This window comes from Etheostoma cragini, chromosome 4 (assembly GCF_013103735.1).
Source record: "Etheostoma cragini isolate CJK2018 chromosome 4, CSU_Ecrag_1.0, whole genome shotgun sequence".
NCBI classification, from domain to species: Eukaryota; Metazoa; Chordata; class Actinopteri; order Perciformes; family Percidae; genus Etheostoma; species Etheostoma cragini.
The window spans coordinates 27,286,079-27,313,427 of NC_048410.1; the positions used below are offsets into that span (position 1 = coordinate 27,286,079).

At 42.2% G+C, this 27,349-nt stretch overlaps 2 protein-coding genes and 1 long non-coding RNA gene across 5 annotated transcripts in view; 1 reads left to right on the plus strand and 2 right to left on the minus strand.

Annotated features, from left to right (window-relative positions):
• The first annotated feature begins 995 nt into the window (after positions 1–995).
• On the plus strand, positions 996–22,434 carry unm_sa1614 (un-named sa1614). Of its 3 annotated transcripts, none has more exons than XM_034868251.1 (28): positions 996–1,818; positions 4,075–4,147; positions 4,225–4,370; positions 5,832–5,906; positions 6,121–6,170; positions 6,719–6,848; positions 7,095–7,180; positions 8,568–8,643; positions 9,422–9,502; positions 9,594–9,691; positions 9,805–9,874; positions 10,011–10,098; positions 10,269–10,317; positions 10,437–10,609; positions 12,680–12,813; positions 13,766–13,857; positions 13,980–14,166; positions 14,376–14,461; positions 14,558–14,673; positions 14,899–14,966; positions 15,052–15,159; positions 15,914–16,169; positions 16,874–17,032; positions 17,164–17,227; positions 18,870–18,913; positions 19,524–19,678; positions 20,192–20,317; positions 22,157–22,434. In XM_034868251.1, the coding sequence occupies exons 1-28, from the start codon at positions 1,693–1,695 to the stop codon at positions 22,229–22,231; spliced, it is 2,991 nt and encodes a 996-aa protein (XP_034724142.1). In that variant the 5' UTR covers positions 996–1,692; the 3' UTR covers positions 22,232–22,434. The 3 variants fall into 3 exon arrangements, with proteins under 3 accessions (XP_034724142.1, XP_034724143.1, XP_034724144.1); XM_034868252.1 differs by having other exon boundaries at positions 17,164–17,221; XM_034868253.1 differs by having other exon boundaries at positions 20,192–20,313; positions 22,157–22,422.
• Positions 22,435–25,535: 3,101 nt separating this feature from the next.
• Positions 25,536–27,349, minus strand: part of LOC117942712 — a 24,171-nt gene continuing 22,357 nt past the window's right edge. The window contains exon 3 of the long non-coding RNA XR_004656199.1: positions 25,536–25,615. This is a non-coding gene — a long non-coding RNA (uncharacterized LOC117942712). The remainder of the gene's footprint in view (positions 25,616–27,349) is intronic.
• The window catches only part of st3gal8 (ST3 beta-galactoside alpha-2,3-sialyltransferase 8), a 20,568-nt gene continuing 18,906 nt past the window's right edge, over positions 25,688–27,349 (minus strand). The window contains 2 exon segments of the mRNA XM_034868310.1: positions 25,688–25,980; positions 26,998–27,117. Of these exon segments, the coding sequence (XP_034724201.1) occupies positions 25,801–25,980; positions 26,998–27,117 (300 nt within the window). The 3' untranslated portion in view covers positions 25,688–25,800.

The window sequence follows — 27,349 nt, forward strand, 5'->3', positions numbered from 1 at the left end:
GGGCAGTGAAATTAAAGTCAGGACGTCAAACTTTGTCCTCGTCTTCAGGCAGATCAACAGGAAGTTAGAAATGGTTTGTTTACAGATGCTTGCTCTGATTTTTTGCCTCTGAGACTAGAAGGGAAGTGATGTCAGAAGATCAGTATGAGGTTCACTTTGTGTCACAAATGTTTCAGCTGCTGTCGCTGGTGATTATTATTAATTTCTTTGCTTGCCTTCATTTATTGGACAGAATGAGAAGTGGTAGAGAGAGAGGGGGAACGACATGCAGCAAAGAGACCGGAACTGGACCCTGGGCCGCTGTGACCAGGACCGGCACCCCACTATTGAATTGATATCCAAGAAACTTTGTCCAGACATCCGTGGCCACCAGAAGATGAACCATACTGACTTTGGTGATCCTCTGAACTTTGCGCTACTACCACCATGAAGTTCCCATTTGTGGTTTTGTGTGAAATGTCTCAACCACTGTTGGATGAATGGGTTTGAGACATCTTTGTCTTACCCAGGATGAATTGTGATAAATTAACCCTTAATGTTTAGTCTATCTTTCAACAGGTTAAAACTTTAGATCCCTCCAGTACTTTTGACTTCTGTCCAAAAACCAGAAAACCTAATAACATTCTCAGCAACCTCTATTTTAAGTTTATACGTTATTAGCAAATGTCAGCAGGCTAAGGTAAGATATTATACCTGCTTACCATCATAAGCATGTTAGCATTGTCATTGTAAGCATGCTGACTTTAGCCTAGCACCTCTGTGCCTAAGGACAGCCTTAGAGCTGCTAGCATGTAAACTCCTATGCTTTTCTTTCAAAAAAAAACAACCCATAATTAGTAATCTCATTTTTGAAGGTGGTTTAAATCATTTATTTTTCAAAACCTTTTTTTTCACACTTTAAGCAGGTTTGAGATGAATGAAACAGACTGATGTAATGTGGTTTAGGTCTACTTCTTTGCTCTGTTAGCGGTGCGCGCTCCCGAGGCAGAGCCACCGAGACCCGCCGCCCCGGACCGTGCACGCGCCTCTCCATGCGGTTTGAATAAAGAAGGAATTCAGCAGGGGGAAATCAGCTGATGATGAAAAAAAAGACATGTTCCTTGAGCGGACAACAGAGACCGATTTGATTGCCTTATCTGAGCCCGGTCCCAGTGTCCGGGGGGTCCGGTTCTGCGCTCAGCTCCTCCGCTCTTTGTCAGGTTCACACACGGAGAGACCCGGCCGGTTTTGTGGGGTTTTCTCTGAATGAAGCGGCTCTAGCGAATAGAGGCGGTTTTAACACGCTAATGACCCGGGACTGTTATAATTGTCGTTTTTTGGGGGGAATTTGCGCCGTTCGGATTTATTTCCTGCTGGATCGGATCACCTTTTGTCTGAAGCAGAAGCGGCTGATGCTGCGGTGTGCGATGAAGTCACACTGACGGAAGAAGCAGGTCTTTAATTAGGCTACGCTTTTTATCAGCTTGTTAATGCGGATTTATCTTCATGGGACTGTGGGAGTGTGAAGTGGAACCAGTAGGCTACTAATGGGATTGTTTGTCTTTTGCACAGTGGAGTTTTAAATTAATATTTCCATTACTGATCATATAGCCTTAAAAGGAGATTCGCCTTTTTCCCTCCTTCTTTGTGTGGAATTCATCTGTCAGTCCCGGACCTCTGTTAGACTGTTCTGGTCCCGGGTTAAGCAGGACCATGCCGGAGTGCGTGTCGGTTCCCGAGTTCTTGCAAGAGGTTCAGGAGGACTGGAGCTCCCCCACCACCTCCTCCTTCACCTCCAAGATGATCAGCTGCAGAAACACCATCTACCTGCTGGAGGAGGTCAGTACTGACACAGGGAGTGGTAGTAGCCTAGTAAAGCGCGGACCCCCAGGGTTCCTTGAGGGTTTTCCAAGGGGTAAAAAGGGCAATACTTTTATCCACTATAAATTTTCCCTTAAATCCCATCCATCATAAGACAATGACAATATTTGGTTATGGTTTTCATACACCTAATTTAATATAATGTAATAAAACATCTAAAAATCATTTTTTTGGGGTTGGTGACCCTGTGGTGACATCTTATCAAATCAGGGGTCTGGTCAATTTGTTAGTTAAGGGCTCCCAAACCTTTTCACGTGAAAGACTATGTGTAAAAGATTTAAGAACCATTGGCCTAGTAGACCAGTTGTGTTTGTTTCTCCTCTACAATCAGGGCCTGACTCCTCGGGCGCCTGGCCCCGGAGCCAAGAAGGAGAGCTTAACTTTTAAAACGTACACAATAAGTTCAGTTTTATTATATTAGTCTCTCACTGCCATGTGTGGTGTAGCCAGACCTTAGTCCACAGTGCTGTGGACAAAGGTCTGGCTACACCACACATTCCACAATAGGATAAAATGTTTGCATTTCTTTAAACCAATCACAATCTTAGTTTGCTAACTTCTGGATGCAGAGACGGTGCCTCTCCAAAATAGCATCGATTTGATGGATCACTTGCACTTTGCAAAAGAAAATGCAATAATAATTGCACTAATAATTGCATAATAAAATATTCAATTAACTTAATTCTTCACTCAGTAGCATAAACTATTTAAATAAGCTGCATACATGGTTAAACATCATCAGCTCTCAGCAGTGTATCGCCGTTTGAACTTCGTCCAGAGCAAATAATACCAATCCCAGTTAGATAATTAAATGCCATAAACATATTCTTATTAAATCTTTATAATCATGGTGATGTCTTCAGATGTCTCGTTTTGTCCGACCAACAGTCAAACAAATAATTGAATATCAAAATAGTTGGATATCTACATTTCCATGCATGTTTTGATCAATCTTCTGTGGTGTGATGTCTGCTTCTGTGTGTTTGAGGGGGGGGGCTTAAGACCAAAGGGCAGCAACCCCCCACCCCCAACAGACACACAGACACACACACTCACTCTGTTGGTCAGTGGAGTCGTTGACCTGAGGACTTCAAATCATCAACTCACCTGAAAAACAGAGACTCAAACTGCCTGCCCCCCCCCCCCCCCCCCCCCCCCCCCCCCCCCCCCCCCCCCTTACAGAGTCAGCATATGTTACCACGACAACAGATGAATCCTCATTAGTATTCATTGTATGGTTAATTAATGGTTATGAGGAGGAACCAGTGAGCATTGATGAGGCTATGACTTAATCTGCAACCTGTGCACTGATGCTACTACATTCATGGAAGGCTAGAACACTGGAAATGACAGAAAACATCTTATGCATAAAACGTTGCGTTTGTGTTACATGTTGATAGTATAAACTAGACTGAGTGGATACATAATGTGTGGTCTGTGGTTCCAGTTTCCTAATGAGGATTTTACAAGCGTTACCAGACGAGGTGAGATATATAATCCCTCCAGTGGGTTCTGTGAGTTGGACTTTCCCAGGAAAAACCTCCCAAAGATCAGATGCCCAAACCAACTCAACTGGCTCCATTTAATGCATTTAATGTCAGGATACAGTATTTTTTATGTACTTATTGAGATAAAATACCCAGAGAGTAATGTCTGTTTTCGGTTAATCGAGTGAATTAAATGTTTAAAAAATAACCTAATATTATGACATTGATGAAAAAAATCACATGAAAATGAAATATTTCCCAATTAATCAGCCCTGATCATATATCTTTTACAATGCCAGGGTATTTTCACTGAAATATTGACACATCCCAGTAGGAAAAGCACATGTGTAAATAATAAAATTAATAATTGGTTTTAGGCTCCTGGTATTGTGCATGCGGACTCACTGGGAACACTTACATTGCCACTTTATTAGAAATAGTTATAATTACCCCACATTAGATTTTTCTATTATGGCAAGTCAAATTGTCTGCTGTGAAAAAGGCCTGTGTGGTTGTCAGAAATAATGAAGACAGAGATCTCGGTGTAAAGTGACACACACAGCAATGTAGCTGTCTGTTGTCAAAGAACAAAGCTCGTCCTCTGTCTCTCTCCCCGTGTATGTGTGTGTGTGTGTTCATTCAGCAGGACAGACACACACATTCATGGTAAAAACATCCCTGAGGTTTAAATGTATGAACTGTCAAATATGTGTTTGTGTGTGTTCAGGTTTTGGACAGTGACCGGTTGGTGTTGCAGAAGATGAAGAAAGCTGCTAAAGCCAAATACACATCAGGACAAGGTACACACACACACACACACACACACACACACACACACACAAATGTGAATTCCTGTACTAACACTTCTCTCTGTCAGACCACGTGTCCCACCTGGAGCAGTACATTAATTCGATGGAGAAGCTGTCGGTCAACTGTCACTCAAACGGAGAGACAGAGGTCGGCTCTGCCTTCTGTCGACTGGCCGACTTTTCTAAAGAGCTCCTCTCCCCCATGAAGAACCTGGTAAGTCATCAGTGACAGCAGTGTGACATCACAGTATAACAATTAGCTGCAGTTTTAAGCCTGGTTCCAAGTATAATTCGAGAGCTACTGTGGTACAAAGACATGTCGTGATCCGTCAAACAAATACACAATGTCCTGTCTCCAAAATCCATGCATAAAATTAGTAAAAAGGAAAGGATTATAAAACACAAAACTCTAAAAGGCATCCAACTCCCCAGATGTATTGGGAAAATTCTAACCTTGGCTTAATGTGCTGCTCAATCGTTATGGTCCTCAGTACAGACTGGTTTCCTGTGTTCTTCAATTAGACGATTTACCACCATAAAAAATGGACTAAATGTGTTTGCAGTCAAATCTTACATAGAAGTATTTGATTCAAAATCAATTAGTTTTAACTAGTTTATTGCAAACTCTAATGAGACACCCTCTAATTGAATACCTGGTATTCATTCTTGAGTGATCCATTCCAAACTCCACTGGAAAACTAGTTAACGGTCCCATGACATGGTGCTCATTGGATGCTTTTATATAGACCATAGTGGTCCCCTAATACTGTATCTGGAGTCTCTTTTATATAGATCTTAGTGGTCCCCTAATGCTGTATCTGAAGTATCTTTTATATAGACCTTAGTGGTCCCTAATACTGTATCTGAAGTCTCTTTATATAGGCCTTAGTGGTCCCCTAATACTGTATCTGAAGTCTCTTTTATATAGGCCTTAGTGGTCCCCTAATACTGTATCTGAAGTCTCTTTTATATAGACCTCAATGGTCCCAAAATACTGTATCCGAAGTCTTTTTATATAGACCTTAGTGGTCCCCTAGTACTGGATCTGAAGCCTCTTTTAAATAGGCCTTAGTGGTCCCCTAATACTGGATCTGAAGTCTCTTTATATAGGCCTTAGTGGTCCCCTAATACTCTATCGTAAGCCTCTTTCATACAGACCTTTGTGGTCCCCTAATACTGTATCTGAAGTCTCTTTCCCAAAATTCAGTCTTGGTGCAGAATTACAGCCACTAGAGCCAGAACGCATATTAATGTTAAAATACCTCATAAAGTGAAATGTCCATGCCATGGGATCTTTAAAAACAATATTCCCTTAATTGCTACATTCCAACTCTTTTGGAAAAACCTCTGATTCAATACACAACATCTATATCTTAACCAACGTCTGTTAATTCAAAACACAATATCATTTAACTGGTCCATTCCAAACTCCATTGTACAAAAATACACTTAAAAGTAGCTTTTTAAAAGCCAATTGAGCCTTAACCAGTCCACTCCACCCTCTATTGGGAAACAGAAACCTAGGGCTAGTTTTATTTGGTCAATTCAACACTCCCCCCATTGCCAATGTTAAATGAATAATATGTTGGTTGTTATCCCTTGTTATACCTTTTATTTTTTATTTTAGTTGACATTGGAAGTTACTTTATTTGTATTTTTGTATATTTGTGTGCAGCTAAAGAGCATGCTCCACAACATCAACTTTTTCCTGGACTCCCTGGTTAAAGGAGACCTGAGGGAGGTGAAGGGGGTGAGGACTTTATCTTTACTTACTTTCATATCCAATGGATGATACATATAAACTCTGACAGACCACATTTTTCACCACATTTCAGTCATTTACAAGAGTTATTATTGCCATCATATTTGATCTCCATAGCTTCAGGATGTCTGTCACTTGTGTTTACAGCCTCATCATTACAGAGAATCTAAACTACTGTTTCCTCCTCTGTCTGTCTTTGCAGGATCTGAAGAAGCCTTTTGACAGAGCATGGAGGGACTATGAGAGCCGATTGTGAGTTAATCAAACAGCATTATCTCACACACACTGAGTGGGTTTACATGCACACCAGAATCGTTTTTATTAATTCTTTTGTTGTTATCTGTTCAGGTTTTTGAGTATGTAAATATCATCATTATGGTTTCAGGCACCTGGAAACATTCTTGTCTAGATTTCGACAAACCTGAATATGTCTGCTGGAGAAAAATGCATAAGTTAAAACAAGAAAATGTGATGGTAGAAGATGTAAAGACGACCATGGTGAAAGAAATGTATAAAACTTTCAAAAGAAACATGTACTTAGTGAATTCAAATAAAGCTGTGGGTGTGCGCGTGTGTGTGTGTGTGTGTGTGTGTGTTGAGTCAGCAGGTAAATTAGGGTCTCTAAATGCACACACACACACATACAGAAAATTCAAGTCTGTGTGTTGAAGGTTGAAGCAATTCTTGTCCTCTACACTGAGTTTAACCTGACAGGTGAGCAGGTTGGTAAGAGGTTCATAGTTTTAATGTTAAAGGTCTGAGGTTACTATTTCTAATCTTTTTCTCTCACACACGTGCAGTAAACAGGTGGAGAAGGAGAAGAGGGAGTTAGCTCGTCAGTATGGGATGGTGAGGACCGAGGTCAGCGGAGGAGAAATTGCAGAGGAGTTGGAGAAAGAGAGACGCTCCTTCCAACTGAGCATGTGTGAGGTCAGTGACACTACCTCTATTTCTTTTACCCTGCTTCCTTCTGCTCATTCACCTTCACCTCCTCACCATCTGCTTCTTTCTCCATATTTTTCTTCTTTCTCTTCCTTCTGCTCCTGCTGATCCTCCTCGCACTTCTTAACCTCTTCCTCACCCTGCTGCTCCTTAACTACTATCAAATCCATCACTTACAAAATATGCAGCCCTCTCTCTGTCCAATAAATACACTCCTCTCTCTCTTTGTCTCAGTATCTGATTAAGGTCAACGAGATAAAGACCAAGAGAGGAGTTGACCTTCTGCAAAACCTCATCAAACACTACCACAGCCACAATAAGTAAGAACACACACACACACACACACACACACACACAATGAGGACGCTGCCTAAAACTGCCCTCAGTGATTCCATCCATCATTCTTATTGCGGTCGCGGGGGGAGCAACTCCAGCTGGGGCCCCCAAACTTCCCTTCCTAGAGCCATATTAACCAGCTCCGACTGGGGGATCCCAAGGTGTTCCCAGGCCAGGTTGGAGATGTAATCCCTCTACCTAGTCCTGGGTCTTCCCCAAGGCCTCCACCCAGCTGGACGTGCCATGACCAGCTCCCTAGGGAGGCGTCCAGGAGGCATCCTTATCAGATGCCCGAACCACCTCAAGTGGCTTCTTTTGACGCGAAGGAGCAGCGGCTCTACTCCGAGCTTCTCACAGATGACTGAGCTTTTCACCCTCACCTGAAACGAGTCTGACTCCCTGCCGAGAACCCGGAAAAAGCTATCGCTTTGGTCATGCAGAGATCGGACGGCCCTGAGAAGGGACCCCCTCACCCCATACTGCTGCAGCACCTCCCACAGTATCTACCGGGGGACCTGGTTATACGCCTTTTTCAGATCCACAAAACGTATTTAGACTGGTTGGATCCTTGCGAGAGTGAAGATCTGATCCGTTGTTCCATGACCAGGACGGAATCCGCATTGTTCCTCTTCAATCCGAGGTTCGACTATCGGCCGAACCCTCCTTTCCAGCACGACAATCCCCCATCATCCTCCAGCTGTACTTCTACTGTTACTGTTTCTTGAGGCACCTAAGACCCTAAGACCACAGCTCTCCACCGCAGCTTTAGCAATGAAAACTTTGAACATTGTCCACTCAGGTTCAATTGCCCCAGCCTCCACAGGGATGCAAAAAAAATCGGTTGACAGCTCCGCCCCTCTCTTCCCCCGAGTGTCCAAAATATACGGCCTCAGGTCAAATTAAACGATTATAAAATTGATCAATGACCTTTGGCCTAGGGTGCTTATGAGCATCCCTATGTTTGAACATGGTATTTGTTATAGACAATCCATGACTAGCACAGAAGTCCAACAACAGACAACCATACTGGTTTAGATCAGAGAGGCCGGTCATCCTAAACATGCCTGGCTCCAGACAGTGGGCCCCGGCTTCCTCCGGGCAGGGTCACTTCAAATCTCTCTCGTGATTCATAGGGGGTTTGAACCATTTTTGTCTAGCCCCTTACCTAAGACCACTTTGCCATGGGCGGACCCTACCCGGAGCACAAACACCGACAACACAGCCCACAGGTACATAGGGACACACAAAACCTCTCCACCATTATAAGGTGACGGTTCCCTGATTGATTGATATAAGTGTGTACAGTACAGTACAGTACACTAGATACAACCATGCCAGTTTGCCAATTATTGCATGTGTGTGTGTCTCTAGTTTTCTGCAGGAGTGTGTTTCCACCACTCAGAGGTTGAAGCAGTACATGGAGGAGCTGAATGGAGTCCTGAACACGGTACAAGTACACTTTATGATTGTCTGTAATAACTACTTTTCCGGTATTAAGCAAAAAGACTATAACTGGCAGTGCAAATCGGGCTGCAATGTAATCCTATAAAAGGCATTGTCAATGTGTTTGCCGCGGTGGCTTGGAATCTGTTCTGGGAAGTTGTTGACGTATTGTTCTGAAACCTCGCGAGGTGACTTGTCCAAAGACCACGGTGTTGAACCATGGGATGTGTGTACCCGATGTGAGTCGAGTGCAGATGTGATTTGCGCATGCTCAGATTTAAACAGTTTACCGGATAACGTGCCATACTGAATTTTGTGAAATCCATAAAATTATACACTTTTCTCATTACAAACAGAAGAAGATGGAAATCATTTCAAAAACCCTTTAGCTATTTATGATGGTTTGATTGCTAACTTGTAGCCAGTAGTAAACGATCTATGTAGTTCCATTTGTTATTGTATTGACATTACAGAAGTCTCTTGTTAGCATCATGTAGGCTACTTGTCGCAAAGTGACACATCTGCACTGTGACAGGATTATTAAGTTACACATGAAAGCTTGGCAGGATAACAGCTAGTTCTCCATCATTTCATAATGTAGTCAGACACGCATAATAACAATCTGAGCCTACCAGCGGCAAAAACAAACTCATCTAAAATGATATCTTGTAAAAACCAAATTAGCTGGATAAGAATTAACAAGATCATTTTGGCCGGGTCTGAATTAGTTAAAATACACATTTGGCTCAGTTGATCTGTTGTGTGTGTGTGTGTGTGTTCAGGTGAAGCAGCGTCAGGAGGAGGAGAAGAAGCAGCTTGTGACTCTTAGAGATCAGCTGAGGCCAGTCGTTCACACAGAGCAGGTCAGAAACACAGATGTGACACCAACCCACATGATAATGCTGTTCAGCGGGTTATTTATGTGTGTGTGTGTGTGTATGTGTGTGTGTGTAGGACTCTTTACCTAAGCAGGTGTACAGTATGCATCAGCTGCTGGGAGACAAACAGTATGGGACAGAAAGAACAGGATTCCTTTACAAGAAGAGTGACGGGTAAAAAACATTAAACACACACTAATGTGTACACTTAAAATCACTAACAATCAGTATTAGTACTATTAGTAGTATCAGTAGTGGGAGTAAGCCTGTGTGTGTCTGTGTTTCAGGTTGAGGAAAATGTGGCAGAAAAGGAAATGTTCAGTTCACAACTGTTACCTGACCATCGCACACGCTACTGTGAGTTCACCTGTGTGTACACAAGTGTGTGTGCATAAATGTTTAAAATAAGTGTGTGTGTTCACGTTAAAGTTATGATTCTTACAGTTATAATTTATTTTTTATTTCTTAAAAATTCTTTAATTCTTTCTCTCAGCCTAATAAACCTCCTACCAGACTCAACCTGCTCACCTGTCAGGTTAAACCCAGTGTAGAGGACAAGAAATGCTTTGACCTCATCTCTCGTAAGACACACACACACACACACACACACACGCACACACACACACACACACACACACACACACACACACACACACACACTGAGATAACGGCCTAAGACTGCCCTGATTGATTGATATAAGTGTGTAATCGATATAAGTGCGTAATATGTAACAGACACTTTGTCCTCCAGATAATCGGACTTACCACTTCCTGGCAGAGGATGATGCTGAGTGTGTGGCGTAAGTCAAAAATAAACTTTATTCTGGTGAGCTGTTGATAATGTCTGATAGTGGGCTCATCCTGTAATTATGTTGATATCACAAAAAAGAAAAGTGTCTACGTTTATCTTTGTGTTCAGCTGGATCTCGGTGCTCAGTAACAGTAAGCAGGAAGCTCTGAATGTAGCTCTGGACGGGGGGGGGACAGGGGGAGGCTGTGGGGAGAGCAGCGTGGAGGATCTGACCCGGGCCATCACTGATGACGTCAGGCGGATGCCAGGAAACAACTGCTGCTGTGACTGCGGAGCTCCAGGTAATCAATCAATCAATCACTTAATCAATGCATCTTTATTTTAGCAAGTGATCATTGTGCTTTAATTACAAGGTGTACGGTTCAATCCCCAGAACTTGAGCCAGACACTGAACTCCAAGTTCCTCCCAATGGACAGGTCAACACCTTGCATAGCAGCTGTGCCTCCATTGGTGTATGAATGAGTGTGTGAATGGGTGAATTAGAGGAAAATTGTAAAGCGCCTTGTCCAGTACGGTAGAAAGGCGCTGTATAAATGTAGAGCATTTACCATTTATTTAACCAGAAGTCCGTTTCAGAAAGCAGGTTTAGTGAAAACTCTGAGTTTGTTAACCCTGAGATGAGGGAAACTCTGGGTTTTCTGTTTCAGAAAGGGAGGTTAATCAAACCAAAGAGGGGTAACTTAACCTCAGAATCTGTTACTATGGTAACTGAGCCTGTGAACCTAACCCGAGGCCTGAACTACGAAAGCAAGATTTGGCGTTATCGAGGCAACTTCAAGTTCAACCCAGGATTTTCTGTATCACGATGGTGATCACTTGTTACCAGGTTAAATCGCTACGGTAACTTATGCTGAACACCTAACCTGGTCGAGATCAGGTTCAATTGGAGATTAGAGATCGTATAGGCTATTTGTGTTTTACGATGATAAAAGTAGGCCACTGAATATTAAAATGGATGGGTTTGGTGATGGTGATTTTGCCCTAAAATGAATAAATATAGAAACATATTCAAATGTTGGCTACATGAGTTTAAATTATTTTTTAAACATTTTATTTGCTCTCCCGATTTCTTCCCACAGCCAGGGTAGCATCTGAAATAATAGGCTGAAGCAACGGGTGTATGGAAAGCACAAGCGTAATTATGGTCAGAGTTTGTGCCTGACTGATGGAGATGTTTATTGATATATTTATGAAGAATATTGATAAGTGTTGGGATGTATGTAATAACAGTGTCTGCTTTTTTTGCCAGCTTTCCTTCCTGTTTTAGGAAGCAGTCACTGTTTTGCATTTTGTCTGTAAAACTGTGTCTGTGTTCGTCAGATTTATGTAGAATTATAGTTTGCTCTTCTTATTTGAAATATATGCGGCGCTGGTAGATGTTTACTATTGGTCGTGCTGTGCAAACGCTATACACTATAGATGTATTTTCATTTCCAGATAACTACCTATTTGAGCGATTGATTGTTTTTCTTCCTAGTCTATCAGTCCACATAAACTTATCCGTCCTCATATCACTAAAGTCCTCCATTGTGGACATGCTCTGCATCCCAGAACTTTATTTGTGTTGACAGTTTTCTTTACAACATTGTTGAAGGCACTGTAGCAAAGCGCCATCAGAAGAATTTGACTCGCTCTGAAACGTTTTTGAAATGTTTGTGTTATGTTCCCTGAAAACCAGTAAGATACTTTAAAAAAAAATACATGATTGTAAATCTTAATTCTGTTAATGATGGTGCTGCAACCTCAGAACGGGATTTCGCCCACAGGATTTCACCTAAATGATATGATAGGTGTAGCCTACTACCATTCAAGTTATCAACAGTAATATTCAAGGTTACCTGTGATTAAATATGAAATTAAAACACTATATTAGAGGTTTAACATTGACTCAAGCAGAAATGTTCTCCTACATCAATTCTTGCTGTTTTACAGCAGCCGCTTTGTTGCTTTTTAAAAACTAAATACATGTTCAAATTTGCTGTATGTGCACAACTGACCAGTTCGTTTGTGGTTGTTACCATTAGTCAACCGTCACAAAATTAGAAACTTCCCTTGTTTCAACTTCTGTTTTTCTTACTCGTCTATGTCGGTAAACCTAGCAACCCCAATTATTTTCAGGTTTTGGACTGCAATTTGAAGAAGTCAACTCTGGCTTTGGGAAACTGTGACGGACATTTTACACTATGATTAATCAAGGAAATACAGACAGACCGATTTTTCCATATTGAGTCAGTGGCATCGCTGATTAGATATTTTTTCTATCGCTACTTTCGATGCTAAAATCATTGAAACTGGCCAAGACAATACAATTTAATGCGCTCTCTCTCTCTCTCTCTCTCTCTCTCTGTAGATCCTGGATGGATCTCGACCAATCTGGGCATCCTTACCTGTATTGAGTGTTCGGGGATCCACAGGGAGATGGGGGTCCACGTTTCCAGGATTCAGTCTCTGAATTTGGACAGTCTGGGGACCTCAGACCTGCTGGTAGGTCTGGCTTGTTAGCTAACAAGTAGTCTGGCTTTGAGGATTTACATTGCTGTGATAAAGCCTGAGACGTGAGATATCAGACATTCTGTGCCTCTGTATATGGGCGCACGCTCTACCAGATGAGCTATCCAGGCGCCCACATAACAGATTATAAAGGTCCTTGATTGGATGGATGTTTCTCACTGAAGCACCTTGGGAATTATAATTAATAGTGAACTGTGTCTTGCCACAATTACATTACATTTTTCTGTCTCCAGGAGGTGTGTCCTTTTAATTTCAGTTAATTGGGAAGAAATTCTTTGCAACATTGATCAATATGTCACAGGACTGTTAACTGATTGGTTGCGGTTATTCTCTGGCCCAACTTGAAAAGTTAAACAATCCCTCAATTTTAGTTAAGCTGCACCTCACTACAGAATGTCCCTGCTTTAGGGTGGAAAGGAAAACCAGCATCACAAGCATCCCCCAGCAACAGATCAGCCAATTGCAAAATTCTATTGTAATAGCTGGTTTTCGACCAGTAAAGGCAGTCTCTATGCATATGAGTATCTCAGTCTGTAAAAGTCAAATACTCTGCTCTAAAATGGCCAGTTTTGGACCTGAATCCACCAACAACATTACTAAATCCCCCAAAACATTGGTTTTCAGCTGAAAAAACTAGTTAAGGGGTTAAGTTACACTTTTTCAAAAGGCCCCAACATTATTGTATGTATGCTGTATGTTCAGGAGTAGAAGAGGGCTGGGTATTGAAAGTGTTGACCTTGACCACACTATAGACTCTATGGGTTATAGCTGCTGCGTTAGTCGGGAAATTACACGTTGCATTAAATCAAAGAACACTTGTGGGAATTGGCTGCAAGCAAAACCAAACAAATAGTATTTTTTTAATGGAGTACTCGTCACTATAAGATGTGGGTTGTGATAAAATGTTGTCTTCTTTCTCCCGTAGTTGGCAAGGAATGTTGGTAACTCTGGTTTTAATGAAATTCTGGAGGCGAACCTGCTGAGTCCGTCACTGAAGCCCTCCCAACACAGCCACATGTAAGGCACGCACACATGCATGCATGAAAACACACACACGCACTCTTTCTAGAAAAAAATTTAAAACTGTTCCATATTTTCCTTTAATAAAGTCTGTACTGTATATTATTGTGTGTGTTCAGGGGGGAACGTAAAGACTTCATTCTGTCAAAGTATCAAGACGTTCATTTTGTGAGGCGAAGCCACAGCTCTACTGCAGCGCTGCGACTCGCCCTGCAGGAGGCGACCAAGAGCTGCGACATCTACAGTCTGATCCAACTGTATGCTCAGAGGATGGAGCTGAGCCAGCCACTGCACACACACATTCAGGTACACACACACACACACACACGCAAATACAACTATACCCATAAAGGTACACACAAAGGAATACCTGTACACGTATGGATGCACACAGGTTCACATATACAGGCACACCAATAGGTATTCTTTATTACATATAGGGAAACACAATTTACACACACATCAGGGAACTCCCATAAACAAACACACTCAGCAGTTTGTTTCCACGCCAACAGGAGAGAGGGGAGACCGCACTCCATCTCGCCGTCCTGTTGTCTGACAGGACGTCGCTGCACATCCTGGACTTCTTAGCTCAGAACTGGTCAGTGTGCTCTGACGACGTTTGTGAGTGGTGTCATCTCAGCGTGTGTAAACATGTGCACCTTTTGTGTTCACCTGTGTGTGCGTTTGTCCTCAGCTCCAACGTGGACGCGCAGACATCAGCGGGGAACACAGCGCTGCACTACAGCTGTCTGCACAACAAGAGCGACTGTGTGAGACTGCTGCTGAGAGCCAGGGCCAACACACACATCAGTAATACATACACACGCAAACACACACACACACAAACATTTACATACATGTTTCCATATAGGTAAGCATCCCCATAGACAATTTGGAAATTGGGGGATTTTTGAAATGTACCATTTACTCTCAACTTGTTCGTCCTCACTGTTGTAGAAACACATACTATTCCTTTAGGTGGACATGATGACAGAGACCATCTGAATTATATTTCAACTGTTTGTGTGTGAACAGAGAACGACGTTGGGGACACCGCTCTGGACGTGAGCCGCAGGTTGAAGCACGGCCACTGTGAGGCGCTGGTGAGGCCGTCGCGCCAAAGCTGCACATATGTGCCTATTGATGTCCGTGTTACATTTATATCAAAACCGCGTTGTGTTTGTGCAGCTGCAGCAGGCCCAGTCCAACCAGTTTGACCATCACGTCCACGTGGAGTACGAGTGGAGGCTTCGCCATGACGATCTCTACGATAGTGACGACGACTACGACGAAAAGGTGATCTGGCAACTGACAACTTTAGTTTTTGATTGATTCATCTGCTATAGTCCACCTTTTTTCAAGAAGAAAAACAACAAGGTTGATAGTATTCTTTGTTTTCTGCTTGTAAAGAGTATATTTAAATTATTATCTGCCTCTCTGGATACTTTACCACTACTATTACTACTTTAATCACTATTTACTTTAGTGGTCGAATGCACCAAGCTTGTTCTAATGCAGAAGTCTTATATTTTACAATTTAAGCACAAAAAGAATACTTGAACACATACATTTAAATTTCAACATGACAATGTTTTTTAGGATTGTGGCAGTCCAGTTTTTGTATTTTTAGGTACGACCAGCACCTCTGTAGCTCGGCCATTTTTCGCCTTAGGAGGCTGAAATTGGGGATGCATGACTGCATGGATGCAGGCTCATATGTGGTCACAGCCATCGAATATTTGTTCATCTTTATTGAGCACATACAGTACAATTTTTGGGCTTTTTGGGATAATAAATGTGTCTACGTCCATGATGCCTTGATAGTGTCATTTAGTTGCCAAACGGTAGTTCTCTCCATTTAGTGCATGTAAAGGTACTGAGCACGTGTGTGTTACTCAGGCCAGTGTGTAATATGTGTACTAACAACAAAGTGTAAATTGTAGTCTCCCCTTGCGGGATTAATAAAGGATACATTTATATTATTAATAAACCATTTACTGCAAAAAATAATCATTCTGATCATTTTAGTATTCTCTCTCTTTGGTTTCAGAATGGCCCAGTAAAGAAGGAGCGCTCCATTTCCTCCTCTTCCTTCTCCTTCCCCCCCCGGCCCTTTAACTTAAGTCAGTCTGCCTCCTCTATCCCCACCCCCCCATCCTCATCTGGAGGAGCTGGGGGTCTGCTCAGCGTGGGCAGGAGGCTGGCCATGGCTATGGAGCTCCACAGTCGACCCTCTTGCTGCACCTCCAGTCCCCCTCCTCCTCCGCCGTCCTCCCCTGCACCGCCGCTGCCCCCCAGGGTCAAAGGTCAGCTCAGATTCATGTTCTGAGTTGTATTATATCTGCAATGTTTCCAGGTGTTTGTTTTTTTTGCTCTCATCTGCTGCATGACCAGTGCCGTCAGAAATAAGTAAGGTCCAGGTTCTTTTAATGGAGATGACTTACAGCGGTTGGGACAAGCAAAATTCACTCCAAAATGGCAGCAAACACAACCCTAGCTATACTAAACACACACTCATTATTATTAAATGCATTTGTATTTACATGTACATTAGACATATCACTATCAGTGGTAGAAAGTAAATTAGGACATTTACTTTAAGTACTAAGTTTCTGTTTTATCACCACCACACCGAATTCCGTTCTCAATTTAACACTTTCAAATTTCGAATCCACAAGAATTAACGCTCTGCACAGCAGAATGAATTGGCTGTACACACACAGCTCATTTTTAAAAAGAAAATATGTCACATTTAAAGCCTGTTACTCCATTTAATTCCTTACCAGCAGTGTAGTATTTAAAAGACTATTTTAACGGAGTCCTTTGCAGCTCTTACTCCACAAATGCCTCATGACATCACTTCAGCTAACTTTACAGAGAACAATGAGGGCAAGACAACCTTTTGACACTAATACTGTTTTTATTCACTTATTAACTTAAATTGCAACGCAAAGACCAGGTTTAGAGAACAAAAATCAATCCTCCATCTCTGCATTCTATCATCCTTCAGTTCCAAACGTTCCCCCCCCTCCTCCACCTGCTGGGGGGGACGGAGTTGAGGAGGAAGAGGGGGAGGTCTTCTTCCCCCTGACAGGAAACCGAAAGTCGACGCCTCCCCCTCCCATTGGCGTCCGACACAAGAGGAGCTGCTCCGAGTCCAGCAACCACGGTAACATCTGAGAGACACGCTGCAATTAATGTGTCAAAGTGATACAGTACTGTGTTATTAACTCTGTGTGTGTGTGTGTGTGTGTGTGTGTGTGTGTGTCTGTGTGTCTGTGTGTCTGTGTGTGTGTGTAGATTATGGGTTGCCAACCAGTCCCAGGATCTACAGTGGACCAGACTCCTCCTTTAAGAAGTGTGTGTGAGTATCTGAGAATCACACTGAATTAAAACATGCATTTGAATTTAAATACAACACATCCGAGGGAGCCCAGCTGCTGAATGGATGTGTAGTAGAATGATGTCACATTGGGGACGGGTTGTCTGGATTTTTTTTTAATTTTTTTTTTAAATAGGTCCGTGTGTATTGACTTGTTTTCTTTTGAACCAATGAAAAAAGGCAGAGAAATAACAGGGTTTACACTAAAAACTAGGAAAACCAAAGGTTAAATAACTGGGCCGATATTGGTTGCTATCCGTCTATCTGTCTGCCTGTCTGTCTGTCTGTCTGTCTGTCTGTCTGCCTTTCTGTCTGTCTGTCTGTCTGCCTGCCTGTCTGTCTGTCTGTCTGCCTGTCTGCCTGTCTGTCTGTCTGTCTGCCTGCCTGTCTGTCTGTCTGTCTGTCTGTCTGTCTGTCTGTCTGCCTGTCTGCCTGCCTGTCTGCCTGTCTGTCTGCCTGTCTGCCTGTCTGTCTGCCTGTCTGTCTGCCTGCCTGTCTGTCTGTCTGTCTGTCTGCCTGTCTGTCTGTCTGTCTGTCTGTCTGTCTGTCTGCCTGCCTGTCTGCCTTTCTGTCTGTCTGTCTGTCTGTCTGTCTGCCTGTCTGTCTGCCTGTCTGTCTGTCTGTCTGCCTGTCTGTCTGTCTGTCTGCCTGTCCGTCTGTCCGTCTGTCTGTCTGCCTGTCTGTCTGTCTGCCTGCCTGTCTGCCTGTCTGTCTGTCTGTCTGTCTGTCTGTCTGCCTGTCTGTCTGCCTGTCTGCCTGCCTGTCTGCCTGTCTGTCTGTCTGTCTGTCTGTCTGTCTGTCTGTCTGTCTGTCTGTCTGCCTGTCTGTCTGCCTGTCTGCCTGCCTGTCTGCCTGTCTGTCTGTCTGTCTGTCTGTCTGTCTGCCTGTCTGTCTTCCTGTCTGCCTGCCTGTCTGCCTGTCTGTCTGTCTGTCTGTCTGTCTGCCTGTCTGCCTGTCTGTCTGCCTGTCCGTCTGTCTGTCTGTCATCATTATTTTACTTTACAACTTATTTTAACTTTACACAGCTAAAACAGAAGAACAACTGTTTTTACCGGTTTCAACTGGAAAAAAACAACAGAAAAAACATGTTTTTTTTTGTTTTTGTTTGTTCATAAGAAAAGGAAACGGACCAAATACCATCCAGTGTAAAACCAAGTCAAATGAACACATTTGGAACTTTAAGTGTCGATTACTTGAGCTCATCTGATTTGGCTGTGCTGGTTTGGTCTTAAAATAGTACTGACATTAAAATAGTTCTTTCAACCTGTGAAACGGCATTTCATTATTCAATCTCTGCTATATAAGTTGAAATGGAACTGCCCCACTGTAAACCCTTCTTCTAAACCTGACAAGGGTCAAAAGATACCGGATATGTCTGCCTGAATTTGGTGAAATGTGTGTAAAATGATGCAGTAGATACATGAAATGGTTTCCCCCAAATTTTAAAAGAACAAAAAAGGTGAGGTTAAAGCCAGGAGTCAGTGTGTTGAAGCATGAAGAAGCCGAAACACCTCTTCTTCAGCTTAACTTGAGAGACTTCCACTGACCTCTGGTGGAAGGAAGATGAAATACAGTTCCGAGTCAGATAGATATAATAATTCATAACCTGTCTGTGTGTTTCCAGTCCAGCTTCTCCTCTCAGCTCGCTGACTGAACGACCACATCGAGGTACTTTCTATCCAGACATCTGTTTTATCTGTCCGGAGACTGATGAATCTATCATGTGTAACTAAGGAACTTTATTTTTTATTGGTCCCGTGCAACTTCTCCTCCACCGGTTAGACTGTAAATGATATTCCTTAATGTCATTTTTTTAAGAAATTAGTTCACACTTTTATCCGTAATATCGTTGTATTGGTTTCGCTGTCTTTTTTATACTTTATTGTAAAGCTGCAACGATCGAGGAGTAGTCACAAATTTAAAAAAAAATAATATTGCCAACTATTTTGATAATCAGTTGTTTAATGAGCATCTTTTATGGCATATTATAGACCAAACAATGGATCAAGTTAATTGAGTTTCTTGCAGATTAATCAATAATAGAAATAACTGTTAGTTACCCTTCTATTTCAGTTGCTTATTCTTTTTATTCCCCCACATCTTTTTTCATTTTTTTTTTTTAAGCAAATGCATATTGTCTCAAAAATATTGTAGAAAAAAATATTCTCACAGAAAATAAAAAAATAATACAATAAATAATTGTATTTCTGTTTCTCTAGGGAATAATTTAAACGACTATAATAATACTACAGTTACATTCTGTCTCTTTTTCTCGGAGGTTTTCGGAGAGCGGACAGTGACGGTAGCTCCTCCCACTTCCTGCACCCTGTCAAAAAAGCCCCTCCCAACGGCTCTCCCACCAATCACCGTTCTCAGAGCTTTGAAAATGACAGCAGACGGCCCGCCCCCCAGCCGCTTCCTCGCAGATCATTGGTGAGATCTTCAACACTTTTAACTCCCTCGCCGTCACCTAGAGTCAGCATTAGGCCCGTTCAGGTTGATTTGAATTGCTATTCGTCTGATTTAAAGGGCTATTCCGTACAAACCACATGTGTGGAAGTCAGAGATGACTCACAGATCTCATGTAGAGCATTTTAACAGCTACTCTGTCTGTCATAATTAAAACATCCAGAGACTGTGTACATGCGATCTGACCTAACAGGATATGAGTGTTTCTGTGACTTCCTGTTCAGCATGAAGGCTGCAGGAAACTGCAGTTCATCTCGAACAAGCCAATTAAAACCATAAAACACTCAAGCCTCTTAGCAACCACGTAGAAACAGCTTAGAATCAACTATACAAATCTTTGCGGCCACCTAATTAAATTCATTGCAACAATTAGCCTTTTTTTTAAAACACAACCCTTTTGTAATAATTATTACCATACATTATTATTAATATTAGTTGGACATTTTTCAGCGTGATTGATTTGCTTCTGTCCATCAGCCCCGCGGTGCGACCAGCCGCCGGGTGGAGGCGCTGTACGACTGCCAGGCGGACCACCACGACGAGCTGAGCTTCTCTGAGGGACAGGTGCTGGTGGTCCTGGGACAGGAGGACAGTGATTGGTGGGTACGTATCATCATCCTGTGTTCTGATTGGTGCGTCTCCTCTGGGCTCTATTATACAGTCTTCTATTAACACGTAACCCTTTTTCACCGGCAATGGAATAGATGAGAACCTGTAACTATGGAAACAAACTCTAGTCCGAGCCTTCAGTTTGGTTTGAATCCAACTGGAGTTTGTTTGTCCTGCTGGCGCGGTTTGTGTGGGCAGGTAAGAACGCGTCAATCAAACTCCGGTGAGCACCAAAAGGGGACCAAACTACCGAGACCTGCTTGAAGAGGTGGCCTCGGTACACTTTCAGTCCTTCAAGAGTAGAGAGGTCACGGTTGTGTTAACGTCCTCTGAAAATTCACCCTTCTCGATAGAGAATCCAGAAGGAATGGGCCCAGTTGTTCCCAAAGGGTCGCATACAAGTCCAGGGGGATCCCATCAAAGCCCGGTGATTTTACCTTTTGCATATTCTGAACTGCCAACCTTAGTTCCTCTAAAGTGATCAATTTGTCTAAGTTAGTTGATTCCTCTGCTGATAATTGATGCAAGTCAAGCTAATTTACCCCGCTTTTGCAGTGGGACTTATCCAAATTGGAATAAAATGTCTGAAAGGATTTATTTATTATATATACAGGGTCAGTTCTAATATTACCATTTGAAGATTTAATAACGGGAATATCTGGAAAATGGTTACTGGACAGTCAGCTCATGGTGAGATGACTAGGTCTAACACACTTAAAGTAAAAGCCCTGTCTCGTTCCGGGAATTAGACATTCAGATTTCTCTTTCAGAATGATGTTTATTTCCTTCTTGACTAGTTATATTTTAAATTAGTTTGCAACAATGAGTCTAATCTGGTGGATTTAGCTTCGAGGTTAGTTGAAGTGGATTAGAGCAGAATAGTATGGTGTTCTACAATATCCTGGGGTCTTCTACAGAGCCGACATTAATGTCTGCAAATATCTGGAATGAGGGATATAGGTGTAACTGCACGCCAAATATCATATCGATAAAACCCAAGCTGCTGGGCCATGATTTCAAAACATTGTGGCTTACGCTTGAATTTCTGTGATCTTTGCATTCAGTTGATCAATATTTGGGTCCCACACAGTCTTGAACAATAGATCAATATCTCCAGCATTTGATTGGTGAGCGCACCGTAGAAATTGCCATTAAAAATATTAGGTGCGTAAGTGACAAGTGTATCAGCATGTAGCAAATGCGTCTCCTGTAATAATGTAATGTCAACATTTCTCTTTTTAAGTAAGACTTGGGTGCCGGCTCGCTTGTGAGTTGAATTCAGACCACCCATTATCAAAAAAGCTGCGTTCTAACTAAAAGTAGATGTGAAAGAGCAACACGCTAATGCCTTTCACATTGTTAAATCTTAACAACAGTGCATCCTGATTTGTAATGGCGCAAGTTGGTACGCTTGGATTGTTCCATGTGTGAAACCAAACCAAACCGACCGAGGGAAAATCGCTCCTAGTTTACCAACCCACTGACCGTTTTGGACCAAAGACCGAGCATTTACTAGCCTGCAGTTTAAATCTTGCTCACAATTTACGGACCTATACAACACTACATACTGATAACTTTCCGATCCAGAAGCCGTTCTGAGCATACATTGCTGGTCGTCGGTATGACAACGCATCACTCACTCTCCTTCACTCGCTGTCCATCTTGGTTAAATGACCAAAATGTGTCTAAAACTAATATCTGGTGCCAAAATAAGCCTTGTTGTGTGAACCCTATGTCAAAGTTTCTCTAATTTGTGTGTGTGTGTGTGTGTGTGTGTGTGTGTGTGTGTGTGTGTGTGTGTGTGTGTGTGTGTGTGTGTGTGTGGGCCTGCAGCATGGTTACATAGAGGATGAACCGGACCAGAAGGGTTTGTTTCCGTCGTCCTTCGTCCAGCTTCTCTCCGATTGACATGAACCTGGATTGGTGCAGACCCCGGACCGGTACAGATCCAGACCTCATCAGTCAGCCTGGAGAACCAGAACCAAACCAAAAGAGTACTGAGGAGAAGAACCCCTGATTTGCGAGGGACTACGTCAGACTTGGAGGTTTTTGTCCTACTCCACCTCCCAGAACCGGACTAACAACCTTGGCGTTCACATGATCAACGGTCCAGTCCTATATTTAGCTCGGGTCATGTAATTATATCGCCATGGAGACTGCCTCGCAGAAACCAATCAGCAAGCATTGATGTCTGAAGTTGACGATACTTTTATTTATTTATTTTTATTTAAAAATATTTTATTATATTGGATCTAAAAGCACAAATACTTCACTTCAAAGTAAACCAATCCACTTGACTTTTATTTTGAAGTTGAACTTCCACTTTTTTCTTATTTAATTTTCTTTTTTAATGTTATTGACCTTGTGGAGATCATCAGCACTTCTCATTTCAGGCTCCGCCTCCTTAGAGGGTCCAGCAAGTGGATAAAATCAGAGGAGGCGGAGCCTAAAATGGGACACACCCGATGCTTCCAGCTGCCTTTAATGTCACAAGATATCAGCGAGTTACTGTCACTATTACATCCTATTTTTGCTCCGTTTCACATGAAAACAGTTTTTCACATCACAACAGGAGATTTGTTTTGATAAATTTTTTTGTCAGTACATACCAAATAATTTATTTAATCTTATCTGACAAACACTTATTTGTTTTTATAAGTATTACATGTTTGTTACAACGTGACTAGGAGTTTGGTAAAGGGATTTGTGGAAATAAAAGCCCAAATGTTTATTGTTGAAACAGAATAATTTGGTATCTAGTGATAACGAAACATAGAATTCCTAATAACATGACCTTAAACGACCTTAGACTGAAAGCTGAGCTTCTTTTTGTTTTTTTTGTTTTTTTATCATGGTGGCAGCAACACTGCCAGGAGGAAGAACTCTCACAGACCTCAAATCTCTCAGCAGAATGTTTCTCATCTCGGTTTGATTGTGTCAACATTTACCTCCTAGCTTTTGATAAAAAAAAAGTTTGTTTCACGTGTTTTTATTTCATTGAAAGTAACAGTGGTGGGTTTATGTTGTGTTAAAATATAACAGTGCTTCTCTGTGTGGTATGAATGGATGAATGACAGCAGGTTGTTAGGTGAAACTGGCATTTATTTCAAACAGTCAAAGTTTAAACATGATGAGCTGAATTAAAGCTATAATAACATACATACAGTACATCATACATGATTTGTTGATTTGATTTCATCTGCACTTTCCTGCAATTCAACTGTCAAACTGCAGGAAATCTAATAAACACAGATTAGGATTTATTTATTTTTTAAGGAAGGAAGTGAATGTTTTTACTATAACTTAGTCTGCAGATTCCAAAACCTGCGATTAGGATGTTAAGGCCAGCTCAGGACTTCCTAAGGCAGCTAGTGGCTGAATGTTCCTCATTAAGTGGATAGTTTCCAAGTTTACCAGCAGGAGATTTTTCCTTCAGGAAGCCAACGCGGTGTTAAAGCTCAGCAAAAAACTATAAACCAAGCAGATGTTACAGATGAAACCGCAGCTCTAGATGACTCAGCAGTCAGTTTTAAGAGACCATTCGATTTGTTCCAGACAAACCAGGTAGAGCTCTAAACTGCGGCAAAGCTACAGCTTCCAGATTATAATTTAGCATTTATGATTATTTATGGAGGCCTCAGTCTGCTTTAAGTAAAGTGCTTGTTGGATCGTCTAAAACTCCTTTTCCAACAGCTGCGTCTGTCCCCAAAGACAGCTGTGTTGGACAGAGCTCAGGGAGGCAATGGGATCAACTGCCATTCAGAACAGTAAGCAACTCAGAGGTTACAGCACTGATAGACTCAATTTTACTCATTCACACACGCTGACAAATAGCTGAAATATGAACATTGTTCATGTACCTTGTGTTTAATGTTAATCCCGATTCTAATTTTTAGTGAGATTGTGAATGCACTGAGGCAAAAAATCTGCTATTCTCCTTATCTGAAACCAGTAACATTAGCAAAGGCAGTGGAGGATAACTAATGACTAATTGAGGAGCCAAAGCGTGAGATTTCCTTCTTTCAAATTTTCAGATTTTGGACAAAGTAGACACCTATGTTAATTTTTAAAACAAAACTAAACATGATAATGTTAAAGTGTTTACCTGCGTTCTTAAGGACAAATTAAATGTTTTTCCTCAAATCAAGCTGCTGTATGCAAACTTTATCTACCATGAGTGGACGTGCTGACCATCAACGTGAAGGCCAAAATGTACGCTTGGATTACGGCGATGGAGGTTTCTCTTCCACACAGGATTCGCAGAGTAGCCGTCATGCAAAACCAAAGCACACCTGAAAGAAAATATATAACCGATCTTACACAGACGATTCGGACTCAAACATTCTCAGTGTGATAACACTCCTTAGAACATTCAGTCGACTGTGACTGACAATCAGCAACAGTGACAGACAGCTGATTCCTCTGCTACCTCCTTATTACCTCCTTATTAGCTTTTTGGTTTTGCACCATACACACTGGTTGTGTTGCTGATTGTTATGTTTTATTTAATAAATCTTTAGTTGAAAGTCGCGCAGGGTCTACTCGTCCTTGTTGTTCCCATCAGCTGAGCTGTGACTCACAGACTTACATTACGTCTGGAGTTCAACAATCTGCAGCTTTACTCCCTGATTCACATCTTAACTTGTTGTAGAGTGTAACTTTAGAGCTCAGCTGCTGGAATATAACAAAACAAGTCCTTCAAATCACACTTCATTCACATCCAAAACTAAATAAAATGTTCCTGCAGTCAGTAAAGACCTGCAGGCTTCACACAGGATCCCCCCCCCCCCACTCACCGCCTCCAGCGCAATATTATATGGTCGAGACCGGAATTGTAGATGTGAAAGAAAACATCAGTCCGTAAGGACAGTAAGAGACGGTTTCTATTGAGTTTCAGTTAGAATAATGGATGGATTAAAAATGATATAAATATGTATAATGTCCTGAAATGTGGTTGGACAGAGAAGCAACAGCGTGGCCTCTTAATGCCATTTCTTCTGCAGGGCAAAGTGCTTTGATTGAAAAAAAAAAGAGGTTATCCCTGTTTATAGTCAATAAAATCCATTACAAATATATAAAAAGTCTGTGGTTGTTTCCCGCTTAGAGCAAAACTTGTGTGGTCCTTCCTTGCAGTCCCAGACAGCAGTTCTGTTTATAAAGTGGAGGGTCCCGAAAAACAGTCTGTATGTTTAAGTTGAGCATTTCAACCAACGGGAGGAAATCTGAACCTCGTCCAAAAGTCCCCGGAAGACTCTGTCCACAGGTAGTCCTGGTATGTTCAAATATTGCTGCCTAACAAGCAGATCCAGTTGAATACCAGATGAGAGCTGGTTCTTGGTCAAAACAATTAAGTGGTGAATGATGCTGGTCTCTCTGTGGGTTAGTCCACAGATCTGTCTTCATGTCTGTCGGCCGGCGAACACATCTGTCGGTCTGTATGTGGGTCAGTCTGTAGATCAGAAGGTCCGTAGGCTTGTCTATGGGTTCCGTCCCAGGTGCAGACTGATCTTGCCCTCCTTGGCGAGCTGGTGGATGATCTTGGTTTCGAAGTCGGCGCTGTGGACTCCGGTCTTCCTGAAGGCTCCAGCATAGCGATTCGCCTCCCAGTAGTGATGCCAGTTCCCCTGCTCGTCAGCGCCGTAGCCAAACACCGAGACCTGACCACGTACAGAGATGATGTCATGACATACTGCAATATGATCTACTGGGACACGCTACATGGCATGCTGTACTGTCAATACATACATGATCTGCACTTGTTTTAAAAGTGACATGTGAAGACTTACTCATTCTTCAAAGGTCCCATGGCATGAACATTTCACTTTGAGGTTTGTTAACATTAATATGCCCCCCCCCCAGCCTGCCTATGGTCCCCCTAGAAATGGCAATAAGTGTAAACCAAGCCCTGGGTATCCTTCTCTGCCTTTGAGAAAATGAAAGCTCAGATGGGCCGATCTGGCATCTTGCTCCTTATGAGGTCATAAGGGGCAAGGTTACCTCCCCTTTTTCTGCTTTGCCTGCCCAGAGGATTTGGCCCACCCATGAGAGAGAGACTTCATGGGTTTCAGACAAGCAAAGAGGCAGTATAAGGGACCACTAAGGTCTATATAAAAGAGACTTCAGATACAGTATTAGGGGACAACTAAGGTCTATATAAAATAGACTTCAGATACAGTATTAGGGGACCACTAAGGTCTAAAAGAGACTCCAGATACAGTATTAGGGGAACCACTAAGGTCTATATAAAAGAGACTTCAGATACAGTATTAGGGGACCACTAAGGTCTATATAAAAGAGACTTCAGATACAGTATTAGGGGACCACTAAGGTCTATATAAAAGCATCCAAAGAGCACCATGTCATGGGACCATCGGTTCTGTTCTCATGGCGTGTTAATGTATTTAGGAGCAAACACTGTTTGGAAAACTCCTTATCCGAGGTGCATTCAGGGATACAAAAATAATCAAACATGGTATGAAAGAAGGATGTGAATTTGGTCGTTCAAATGTCTCAGTGTCCCTGAATGTAGCAACAGTGGGAGTTTTTGGCCTTTGCTCTCTACAGTATATAATCCGAACTTAAGTTTGACTGAAACAAAGTTGACTAAATGTTGTGTAGTATGTTTGGTGTGAGAAACGAAGACCCAGACTCCGCCCCCCCCCCCACCCACCTACCTGGTCACAGGTGTGCAGAGCGAAGATGATGGCCAGCATGCCGGTGGACGGGTAGCGACCGTGACCCTCGGTCCAACGATCGTAAGCGTACTTAAAGAACACTGGGTTGACCACCAGGACCTACACACATAGCACAGTACAGTGTTTTATTGTCATATGATAGATGGATAGATAGATAGATAGATAGATAGATATGTATTGATCCTCCAAAAATGGGAAATTTTGGTGGTACAGCGGCAAATATGGTCGTGTTTAAAGGTATAATACGTATATGTATGTACACTCACCGGCCACTTTATTAGGTACACCTGTCCAACTGCTTGTTAACACTTAATTTCTAAGCAGCCAATCA